The sequence below is a fragment of the Kryptolebias marmoratus genome, linkage group LG15 (assembly GCF_001649575.2).
Source record: "Kryptolebias marmoratus isolate JLee-2015 linkage group LG15, ASM164957v2, whole genome shotgun sequence".
Taxonomy (NCBI): domain Eukaryota; kingdom Metazoa; phylum Chordata; class Actinopteri; order Cyprinodontiformes; family Rivulidae; genus Kryptolebias; species Kryptolebias marmoratus.
In genome coordinates, this window is record NC_051444.1 from 28,383,176 (window position 1) to 28,395,688 (window position 12,513).

Below are 12,513 nucleotides of genomic sequence, written 5' to 3' on the forward strand. Positions count from 1 at the left end.
GGGAGGGGGGGCGGTAAGAGGCATTGATAATGGATAGGGGGGCGCTGGCCCAAAAAAGGTTGAGAAACACTGCGCTACAGAAACATGGAAGTCAACGCAGTGTCCTACGTGTGTGTGTGTGTGTGCAGGAGTGGTCTCCGGAGGCGAGTCGCTCCATCAGCAGGAAGGAGCGAGGAGGAGACTCTGAGGAGAACGTGGTCACCCTCACTAACATCGTCTCATCAGGAGGCGGCGACGTCCCGCCCAGTCCCATCACCATGGAAACCAGCAGGTAGGAGGACGTTTGGCTTCAGCGCCTTCTTTGTTCTGGTTGTAAACTCGCTCAGCTCTGTGGAAATATCCACTCATTGTCTGCCGAATGACTGTGATTTAAATTATTATTAAAAAAGACACAAGTTCCATCTTTAAAAGTACAGCTTTAAACAGCTTTCTGACCGACTGCTAATGAAAGTATCTTAGATCCCATCTGGGTTTTATTTGGATAACGAGGCAAAGTGAGACTTCAGTAGGTTTATAGAGTTTTCCACTTTACTTTAAAGAGCTCCTGGGTCCTGTGAACAGATACACAACATGTCAGTGAGCTGTGGTTGTAGTGTCTGTAAAACAGCATGTATCTGTGGGCTGTTCAGTCCAGACTAAACACACGACTGCAATTATGTCTCTTTGAGCATCCTGTGTGTGTGTGTCAGAAACAGAAATGGACGCAGCTCGTAGTTACTTGTGTTGTAATCTTGTATTCCTCCCTGTGGGGTTTATATCTTGAACAGAACGCTCTAATAAAAGCTGTCTTCACTCAGGCTGTGAGAGCCTGATGTGTCTGAGGATGAACATGTTCACATTTTGGAAATGATCAAATCTGAGTGTTTGTTTTCAGATCAGCCTCCTTGAAATTATTAAGTAGATTAATAGGAGGGAAACTTGACTTTGTGGAGCAGCCTGACGTAGCACTAGATTTACTGCAAGTTTCCTCCAAATCATTGACTGCTCCTCTTTGTGTTTTACAATTAAACAACAAATTACAAAACAAGCCTGGCCCTCCTCAGGATCCTCAGGAGTCCTATTTTCTGCCTGTCAAACTGTTTTATCTTTGGTATTTTTCTTGGATTCGGCTACAGAAATGGGGAGAAATTCTGTCTTTGTGACCAGATGCTGCTAACAATGGGTCTCAGGACTCTTTGCTAAGTTGTCTGTCTTGTATCGACACAATTTGTCCCATAAGTTAAGGAGTTATGTCTGATCGATTCATAGGTCGGGGTTAAGTTGCTTATCAATGAAACACTCACAGAGAAAAAACAACCAAAGTCCAAAGAACATTGAAAGACCTTCAGAAAGCCTGGAGAACTGTTCATTAATTTAACTCCTTAGAAGCAAAATATAAATAGGATTGAAATATCTTTATTAGGATTTTTAATTCAGAAAACATAAAAAGGGATTTTTAAAATGAATTTATCATCTTACTAGAACTACTATAAGTAGCTAGAAGTTAGATTTTTTGCAGAACAAGTATTGTGTTGGTGTTTTTTTTTTTATTATCTAAAATAGAATAATTTTGTATTTTTGACACCAGTCAATGATATGTTAATGTGAAGATGATAAAACATGTTGAGTTCAGAGTTTTTGTTTAAATGAATTTATTTAAAGATTCCCTCCATCAGCAGAAAAAGATCTTTCATTAAAAAAAAAAAGATAAAGCAGCTTCTAACAGGGTTATCTGAACAGTTTCTTCTTCCCTCAGAGGAAAGAAAAGAGACTTTTTTTAGATGTTGTAATTATTGCTTTAATCTGTGATTATTCCCAGCCTGAATGTTCTCAGTGCAGGAGTTGAGGAGGACGTTTGCAAACAGTAGCTGCTTGGTATGCTTTTAAATCTGCTGGTTTATCTTCTTACTGGTGTCTTTAAATAACTCTGGCAGCTGTAGTCAGCCGCGCTTTCTTCTGATTTAATCCCATCATGTTGGCTCTGAGCGGGTGATGATGTAAACACAGGACCGTCTGAGGATCTTCCTGCAGGAAACCGATGAATGAAGTGAATCAGCCAGAGAGGAGCAAATTGACAGGGAATGTAAGAAACCATTCATCAGATCTCTGAGTGCTGAAATGTTACTCTGCACAGTTTAAGAACTGAAAGTTAAATCATTGTTTTGCAGCCATTTTTTAAATATTTTGGAAGGAGCTGCGGAAAGTACTTAAAAGGTCTTTTAGGATAAAGTCTGTTTTTCCATCTGTAAAGTTTCTCCCCTTTTTCTGCTCCTAATGTCTGGAAATGGCCTGTTTATATACCTCCCAAATAACTTTTTCTGTTGATGAGACATCAAAGATTGACATAATGATTGGCATAAAAAAGTAAGTTTAAACATTTTTAATGTTTAAACTGAATTTTGTGCAAAGTTTTTCACATTAAGTCAGAGTAAAAGGTGAAATCTGTTTTTTTTAAATGACTTCAGACATTTTAAAGTGAGGTTCTGTAGAAAGGTTATGAACAACTAATATCTTACCTGTTATGGATGGTTAATTGAATGATTGAAGTTTGGAGAAATGGTTTAATTCTGACCAAACTGATGAGCTAACGGCTAGTCTGAGCAGACCCGGGACCAAAGTGGATTGCTGCCATCTTAAAACAGCTCCACTCTCTAAAACTTCAGGGCTCTATATAAATGCTGTTTTAGAAACCTTTACACCAATCTATCATTTAACTGCATTTTTATAGATATTTTTCAACACAAATAGCCACAGTAGCAGTCAGCTGTAGCACTTTCTGTGCAGCCTGGAATAACTTAATATTATTGCTGAAATAATGTGAAATCAACCACAGTGTACAGGTTTATAAAATAGTGTTTGCATAAACTGTTGTGAAATTTTGGAGATTAGCTCGTCAGAATGAAACTCTTTCTCTAAACTGCAGACACTCAGAGTTATCTACAACAGATAAGACACTAATTGTTCATAACCTTTCCACAGAACCCCACCTAAATCATTTGTTTTAGCTCAGACTTTGCAGGGTTGCTAAAAAGAATGGTGTTAAAGCAAACATGAAAGAGGGGCAAGAAGTCACTAAACCTTAAAACTGTGGGTAGCTTTAATCTTTTAGTCTTTTCAGTCTGTTTTCCAGCTGCCAAATGATATGAGGCATAGCTACAGAGCCTCCAGTAGATTTTTTTTTACAACACCTCAGAGAACATGTGGGCAATCTGAAACAAAAATCTGCTGAAGAGCTTCAAACCAGTGACAGAAATGAGTTTACAGGTGGGCCTGATTAAAGATGCTCAATACAATGTCAGAAAGACCAGTCAAAAAATAATAAAGAAACCACATCTACTTATTATTTTTCTCATATCATTTGTTAATGTGTCCTTAAATTAAAAATTGTAAACAAAATTTGTGAACAGTTGCCAACAACTGTGTGTGTTTACTAATGGAAACAGCCGAAGTGACTGAAAGTAGGTCAACAACGGCGACGTCCATGGAAGAGCTGTTTGGCACAGAGAAGTCTGACAATTTTGAAGTCATGGTACACATTTAAGCTCAAATTTGTTGACTAAAATTTGCAGAGAAGCATCAGACGGATTCAGCCAAGTGGTTTGTTTACATTGAGTGTGGACCCACACTTCAGTATTTCACAACAATATATCTGCAACTCTCCTGGAGTAAACACTTTCAAACTGCACCATTTGATATAGTTCAGGTAAAACCTTCTTTTAATCTTTGATTTAATATTTTGCAAAGAGCACCTTTAAAACTAGTTGGGCCACAAAATTGAACACAGCTTGTAAATTAAGTGGAAAATGGAAAAATGTTTGTTGTCTGGGAATCTATTTCAGCAGTCCTTATCAAACCAGTCTGTTGAATGATTTAAACAACAAATTATATCAGAATGTAAACAAATCACAGTGGGACAAATGCATAAAAGATTAAAATTAAAACCTATCCTGTATATTAAATCTGTAATGTCCAATCATAGTCCACAGGTCAGGTTATAAAGTCAAATTTGAACCCAGTCAAGTATTGAAATTATTTAGGAAAGTTATTTTTCTTCTTATTCATTTATTTAGTTTTAATTACCTGCCGGAGATTCTTCTGGAAACCTGTGAAAATCCTCCTGACCTTTAATGCACTCGGGAGAATTTGATCGGTTTGTTTTTGTGTCTCGCTCAGGGTAAAGGATTATTCATCAGACTGGTCAGACGAGGAGAGTCCCAAGAAGGCGCTGGCGGTGAACGGCGTGGGGGAGGCGGAGGACAAGGAGGAGCAGGTTGAGGGGGTGCCGGTGAGAGCACTCTACGATTACACGGGTCAGGAGTCGGACGAGCTCAGCTTCAAAGCAGGTATTAACCCACATTCGTGCTTTTTACATCAGGGAGGCATCACACTGTGATCAATTATTTTTCACCAAACTACACGTTTTAAAATCATTTTTACTTGTGAAAGTGAAGCTTCAGCCTGACACCAATCTTTTGCAACAGATTTCTTGTTTTTTTTTTTACCACTTTTTATAAGAATGAAACAAGCGGCAGTCTAAACATTTATTTTTTTCAGCTCCAACAATCAAAGTTCTTTTTTTTTACCTGTGATGCCTTTACACACACGTTAAAAACTCACTGTTGAACGAAGTCAGACTGAAATACAAAGGGATTACAGAGACACTGTAGCTTCTGTGAGTGAGGGGACGTTGATACCAGACTTTAAATCAGTTGTCCTGGTTTCGTGTTTCGCTGCATTAACCTGACACAGTTCCCACTGGAGCTTTGGTTCGTCCTCCGCTGCCTTCAGGCGTCACGAAGGGTCAGTGGAGCAGCGGGTTAACGGACCTTGAAGGGACAGACCTTGGTTTGGAAAAGCGAAGCCAGGCCAAAGGCAGATTCCTCAAGAACCGACTCAGAGGTTCTCATCTGGTGAAGTCTGTTGTCTTCTGCTCTACAGCAGAGTTATCAGCCCTTTCCTGCACAGATTTACTGCGTATACAGTCATGGGAAAAACACAGTTCACCCGCTGTCTGTTCTGGGGTTTTACATATCGCATAATAAAACTGATTTTTTTTTCCCCCAGATTCTGAAATAATTCAAATCTAACCTCAAGTGTAGAAAAACACATCAGATCCCACCGTGACATTATTTATTAAACAACCATGAAGCCAGAATGGAAAAACTAAGTCCACCCCATAATTTAACAGCTTGTAAAACCTCCTTTAGCAGCAATAACTCTCAGTGTTGGTTTTCTGTTGGACTTTTCATTTTGGCTCACTCTGCAAATCTCAATGAACTGAAGCGACAATTTAAAGAAGTCATTTGTCCCATCAAGCTGAGGTTCTGCACTTTACCTTGACTGCTGCAGCACCTTGATTCTTGTCTTTTTGAGCCGTTCTGTTGTAGATTAGCTGCTGTGTTTGGGATCATTGTCCTGTTCAATGACCCAGTTTGGTCCAGTCTTCAGCTGTCAGACAGACGGCCTCAGAGGAGTTCATAATCGACTCAATGACTGCAAGGAGCCCAAACCATCAGCCCTCCACCACCGTGCTGACAGCTGGTATGAGGTGTTTGTGCTGATATGCTAAGTTAGCTGCTGTGCATTGTGGGTAAACATCTCTACTTTGGTCTCATCTGTTCCAGAGGTCTTGTGCTTCATTCAGGTGAAGCTTAGTAAATCAGAGTTGTGCTGCCATGTTCTTTGTTTTCTCCTGCAACCCTTCCAAACATGCCATACTTATTTAGTCTTTTTCTAATTGACCTGTCATGACCTTTAACCTTTAACCTGTTAAATCAGGCCTGTGGTTTCGCACAGTTGGACTTCAGTCAACTAAAATCATCTTGATCATCATTGATAAATGGTACCATCCTGATAAAAACAATTTTTCTTGACAAGGTTCACAAAACCCCAGCTCAGTGAAATGTTTGTCTTCCCAAAAGTTCCCCCAAAGTTTTTTCTTTTTTTGCGGTACTGTAATCCCAGTTGGGCATGAACTGAGTGGAAAAAATAACAAGATGTTTACAAGAAACTTCTGACATATTTTCAGCTTGTTCTAACTTCTGCAACTTATTATAAACATTTGGAGTCATTTAGAAAATAAATACATATAATCCTAGCTTTTAGCATTTCCTGCATTTAATTGTTGAACGGCTCTTTATAGATTCTGGGTTTGTCATTGAAAGGCACTTTAGGCTGATTCCCCCTAAATTCAAACACCTGATTGTGAAACACTAGAAATGTTCTGAATGTTATGTTGGTTATGGCAAATTAAAAATCCAGTTAAGTTTAATCAATCCTGACAGCTAATAAACTCTAATACACCTAAAGTTGACAAAGTATAATGAGAGATTTTAGATTTTTGTTTTTATTATCATCCAGCTGAATTACAGACTAGTTTCTGATAGTTTTGTCCTCCATGAATCTTTGGGTTCTTGTTGTTTTATGTCGATAAAGAACAAACTCTGTAGTTGCTCAGCAAAGTGTAGGAGAGCTGACATGTTTCAGTCAATTCTGACTCCTAAAGCCTGTATTTTGTTAAAGTTTTAAAGAAAATATCCAGATCAAAACTAATTTAAATGGTTTCTTCCTTTGCTTTTTTTCCATCTGTCCATCAAACCCCCTTTTTCACAGAAAAGCTGATATATTTAGTCATAAATGCAGCTGATCTTCTCTTCTGCTTGTTCATATTGACCAATAACAGGCTGTATACTACAATAACCGCAGTATTGGTGTGTACTTTCAAACACTAATCCTTGTATTATGGAGTCAGAATTGGAGCGTTGGGTTCAGCTCTGATCACCTTTGCTTCTGGACTTCGATGCTCTGATCCCTCCTCTGTAGCTGACAAGAAAACGATGAGATGCATCAAGATGCAGGAGTTAAACCTTAAATATGAAGAGTAGGAACGGCTCAAGATGTCTGAAATTCAGTGTGATAACAAGCAGACAAATGGCACTAAAAATACACCCTCATCTCAGCCCTCATATTAACTGAGAAATGTAAAAAAATATACACAAAAACCTTTAAAGCTCCATGTTTTAAATGAATGTTGGTATTAAATTTGGACAAAGACGAGCAGGTTCTTGTCTGAGGACCTCGGGTGATGCAAATGTTGGCGGGTGGGGATAAAATCTGAAACGATGTAAAGTTCAGCTGTTAAGGAGCTCAGACAGAACCTGTAAAACCATCCTGATGAGGGGTGTAATGTGGGAAGATGAGTTTGAACTTGTGCCGACTTGTTTTTAGTTGGAGGACAGAGTGAATATCATGTGTTTGAGTTGTGGGACAGATGAACAGATTTGATGTCTTGTCCTTCAGGTGACGAGCTGCTGAAGCTGGGGGAGGAGGACGAGCAGGGCTGGTGTAAAGGACAGCTGAGAAACGGTCAGATCGGCCTTTATCCTGCCAACTACGTCCAGCTCAACGCCTCCTGATGCCGCCGCCACCAGCAGCCAATGATGAGGCTGAACACAGCCGGCCAGAACCAATCAGAATCCGTCTTTACTGACATGAACACATCCTCTAAAGGAACCGGACCATTTCTGGTTACCAACTGTAAAGTTTTTTTTTTCTGTTTTTTTTTTTTTTTCTTTGTTTTTCTGTGTGAGCAACTCTTCAGCCAAAGAACAATCCTTATGGTGGAAGGCTGAACTTTACAGGAGGACTAAACCAGCTTTCAGGACACAGGTTCAGCTGCAGTTCAAAAAAGAACAAGGACATCTGCATCACTTTCTGATTTTTGAAGAAACATTTCAATGAACTCTGAATTTGGGGTTTCTGCCCATGTTTGTACCTCAAAAGAGTCAGAAAATCCCACTTTTAAAATAAGACGTGTTGGAAATGGAATGGCCACGGCTAATTATGATTAGCTGAAGTCACTTAGAGCCATCGCACAACCTGGATTTTTTTTTTTTAATAGTTTACCGTAGCGTCTTGCCAAGTTAGATTAAAAAAAAAAAATTAAAAATCAGCTAATACTAGTAGCTAGCATAGACCTAGTGTCGGCCCCAATTCCTGTATTTATGCTAAGCTAACCAGCTAATGGCAGAATCATAGAAATATATTTGAGAAGTTTTTTATTCAAATTTAATTTTCTCTAAGATACCAACAATGCTTGTTTTCCAAACTGTTAAGCCGGCTTGTGTACTTTAGATCCTGCCCCTGGTGGCCATGAGTGGAACTGCAGGCTGCTCTGCGGCTGGACTTTTAGCTGACAGTGCCTTAAATAATGATGCCAGAGATGTGCAGCGCCGCCCTTCTGCTTGACTGAGGAACTGCATCCTGTTACTGTTCAAAGCTTCCCGTCTCTGAAGAAATTCTGATGTGGATATGTTTGGTGCCGCCTTCTGTCTGAAGGATTAAACTCTGACTCTGAGAGATGTGCGGCGCCACCTTCCTGTCAGACTGAGGAGTTGCATCTTGGCTCTGATTTCTGGCAGATAAATAACTTTTGCTGATTCTGGATATTTGCTGCTTCACCCTCCAGCACAAACCGTTGTTCTTCAGTCATCTGGACATAAACTAGATCACGATTGACTTTATTTCCTCCCAGTAGATTACAAAAAAAAACTTTTTTTTTTGCACTTTTTTAGTGACTCTTTCTTCCCATTATTTTTTAAATACAGTAGCTGTTTGTTTATAAAAACTAACCATCAACATGGACAGGTAAACCTGTTACTGCTTTTTTTTAATTAGCATTTTTACAGTTTTAGTGGTGTTATTTTAAAAAAAAAAATCTTTGTCCTAAGTTAAAAATGCTTAAATTGAACAGGACTGACTGAAGCGATAACAGACCTGCAGACTGCTGGTTTTGGATCATATAATCAGAACACAGAAAAAATATATTTGGCTGTGAACACAACAAACGCACCTCTGCTGCCAAGAAACAGTTTCAGTCTTTTGTCTGTCTTTGGGTTTGTGGGTTTTTCATGTTTAGGTTGTGGTTTGTTTGTGAGGGAGGCCCCCCCCCCCCCGTCCTGCTGATCTGTTGTTACAGCTAACCTGCGTAGATGTTTAAATAATATTTGAGAAAGTAAAGCACGCTCCTTGATTTTTCCTTTTTTTGTCCCTATAATGTAACGTGTACATCAAATGGGAAACAAAAATAAAGAGCTTCTTGCAGGTGGAACATTTCAGACTTGATTTTGTCCTCTTGTCGGTACAAGTAAATCAAAGGCACAATTTTTGAAGAAAAAAAACTGAAAAACATTTGATTTATCTATATTGTTCTAAAAGAAAAGTTTAACATCAAAACCTTTTGCTGTAGGGTTCTTTGTGTATCTAAAGTAGAGACGTGAAGATTAACTAATTTGTTCCATTTTGGGATTAAATCTAGAAATCGATTACATCTTTGTTCCGCCACAATCCGGTCTGTTCACTGATTAAAAATCAGCAGCAGGTTTGTTTCCACACTCAGGCATCTGCTTTATAAAAAATGACAAGAAAATGTATCTGTGTTTGTGCACAAAGAACAGATTCCTTCCTCTTCATTTCTTACAGCGGACAGTGTTTCTTCTGGCTTCACTTCCTGCCATTTAGCTGTTCTGTTTTGTCTTCAGCGACACCTGCAGTTCAGGAGGGGAGCTGCAGCAGCGCTGGTGTAAATGGCAACAAACGCTCTTTAATGTGCTTAAAGCTGTGAATCAACTGATATCCCAGGAAAAAAAGATTAACTTTATTTTCTTTATAATGTAGAAAATCCATTTTTCTGCTCCCTGCTGAGTTACTAAGTTTTAAACACATCTGCTGCTGGCAGATTTAGTCATTCTGCTCTAAGCCTCATAACCTTCACCAAGGAGGTTGTGTTTTCAGTAGCGTCTGTCTGTCTGTGGACAAGATTACTTAATATGTAATGAACAGATTTTCGTGAAATGTTCAGGAAACGTCAAACATGGCACATGGAAGAAGTGATTCAACGTTGGCGGTGATCTGGACAAAAGTCAGGTTCACAGATCAGCCCGTGCTCCAACCCTGCAGCTGTATAACATGGATGTCAAACTGCACAGCTTAATCCCTTGTTTGACATTTCATGAAAATCCGTTCATAACTTTGAGAAATCTCACAGACAGACAGACAGACGCTACTGAAAACAACCCCCTTGGTGGAGGTAATAACTGGGATTTCAGCTTGAACAGCCTCAGAAATATCGTGTTTTATACAAAAGGCAGATAGTTTTGGACTTTGAGACTCACCACAGATAAAGATGGCTCCACTTTGCTCATCTGCACTGAAGTTTTATTAGGTGAGATGAGACTTGAGTTTAAATGTTTTTTTAAGGTCTCCTCCTGATGGTGAATCCTAATGACTGAAACCGATCTGTGTTTGTTTTATTTAGTTTCAGAAGTTGTTGCTGCTTTATTTTAACATTTGTCCTATTTATTGACAGAATGGTGTAATGTCACACATCTTCATGATGAGTTGGCATTTAGTGAACAAAGTTGGATATTTCTTTAACTGTGATCACAGCGACACCTGGGGGAGGAAAAAAGTTTTCCAGTCTAATGGTGTAAACACATGCTGGTTGCAAACTTTTAAAATCTAATTTGTAAATAAAGAGATGGATACAGCTGGTCTTTGTCAGTGAAACATCTCAGGAAGGAGCTGACCAATGAAAGGTTTATTAGATGTTAACAATTCACCAAAGGATCTTTAATTTGATCGACTATCCAAAACAAAACTAAACAAAACAAAAAACAAAGAACGTGAGGAAATTATTTCAATTTTTTTTTTTAATGTGACCAGGCTTTTTAGTCAAAATGTCTTTGTTACACATCTGGTTTGATGTTTATGTCTTTAAAAATGTTTAGGGAGAATTCAGACAGAAAATCTTATGAATTTGAGGTTTATACTGAGAAGTATTTATACCTTCAGATGGCCTTTAAAACCGTAAAACTGAGGGACTTTTTAAAATATGTTGTCATTAGTGCCACCTGGTGGCGCTGAAACAACTTTCACTCAACAGAAGCTTTAAACTTAAGAGAAAAAATAAATAAACATTACGTTTCTGTATATGCCACCAAAGCAGTCAGTAATGGTCTTCTATTACAGAGGAGGCAAAATAAAACATATCTAGAACCGAAGTTCTGCGCGTTGTTCCTGTTTTGTTAGCAAAGCTAACAAATCTTAGGTTTGTCACTTCTTCGTGTCTATTAAAAGAGACCGAACAGCGTCTTTGCTGCCCTCCTGTGGACAACAGGAGAACTGCATCAGATCTAAACGAAATAATCAATCTGAAATGTTAGACAACAATTTATGTAAATTAGACTATGAAATCAAAAAAAAAAAAATTCGGTTGTTCCTGATTTTATTTTTGCCAGGAAAAAGTCCATATCTTTCAGTATTTTAGATGTTTTATAATGATTTGTAGACGTTAAATAAACAAAACGTGATAAGGTTTTGTTTCCCTCTACTGGCGCTACAGAGTAATGGCATCTCGTTGTCATCAATGACAGCCAGCTATCTAAAAAATCCAAACATCTGGGCTAAATTATGAATAAGTTAAAGTTTTGCAGGTGTCTACATCTGGTTGTAGATCTGCATTTAACTGGAGTTATATAAAAGTTAAAGGGATTTGTACTGTGGTCTCCTGTTGATTAGCTCTGTGGTTCTGAAACCTTTTTTTTAAGTCTTTTAATTTTGACAGCAAAATGTTTTCTGATGTTGACTTCAATTTCCACATTCCACTGAACTTCAAGTAGTTTCCATTTGAAGCTAAAATTGTATTTTGCTTGAACTGCTCCCCTTTTATTATCTTTATTTCCATCACGGTTAGCTTTTTGTTTAACTTGTAAAAAGTTGATATCAAAATGTCTACTGAGTACCACCAGTGGAACATGTACCACCGTTTGAGAAACATAAAGTTAGGATAATTTGTAGAAATAAAGTTAAATCAAACACGTTTTGTTGCCCTCTAATGGCCACATAGAAGACCTGACCTGCACCTTAAAGTAGTCAAGTTCATATTGATCGGATGCTAATACTTTCGATACAGCCTTTCCAAATAAAAGGGACTTCTTGAATAGTTTTTTTTTTCCAGAAAAAATTACTTCAGGCTAAAATTGGACTAAATTAGGCCTAAAAGTGGAAGTTAAGTGGATGATTACATCTGGCCTTAGATCTGCATTTCACCAAGGCTGGCTTAAAAAGAAAGATTTGAGTTCAGGTCCCACTTTTACAAGTGTTTAACTAATTAAACTACATTAAACAGTCATTTTCTCTGACGAGCAATCTTTATAAAGCTGTGCAAACTGACATCAGCATAGATGTGTGACAACCTCACATGCATTTTTGTGTTTCAGTTCTTATGTGCGTTACATACATGTGTCACTCATCCACACGTTTTGTTGAAACTTGCCACCTCCTGTTGTCTCCATCTTTGTTAGTTTTTGAGCCAGACTTTAACAGATGCGACTGGTTATTTGATTTACACATTCCTCCTTTTGCTCCTCATTTTAAAACATAGTCAGGCACTTGTGTTTATGACTTCATTCACGGCAACAAATCTATTTTTGACTTCACGTTTTCAGGCTAAAAGAGACTCAAGTTGAGGCAAAC

The 12,513-nt window shown here is 38.3% G+C and overlaps 1 protein-coding gene across 3 annotated transcripts in view; it reads left to right on the forward strand.

Moving 5' to 3' along the window:
- Nucleotides 1-9,092, forward strand: part of pacsin3 (protein kinase C and casein kinase substrate in neurons 3) — a 70,867-nt gene extending 61,775 nt beyond the window's left edge. For all 3 annotated transcript variants that reach the window (XM_017426772.3, XM_017426771.3, XM_037979709.1), the window contains 3 exons: nucleotides 129-271; nucleotides 4,153-4,322; nucleotides 7,279-9,092. In XM_017426772.3, coding sequence (XP_017282261.1) covers nucleotides 129-271; nucleotides 4,153-4,322; nucleotides 7,279-7,394 — 429 coding nt within the window. In that variant the 3' untranslated portion in view covers nucleotides 7,395-9,092. The remainder of the gene's footprint in view (nucleotides 1-128; nucleotides 272-4,152; nucleotides 4,323-7,278) is intronic.
- Nucleotides 9,093-12,513: the final 3,421 nt, after the last annotated feature.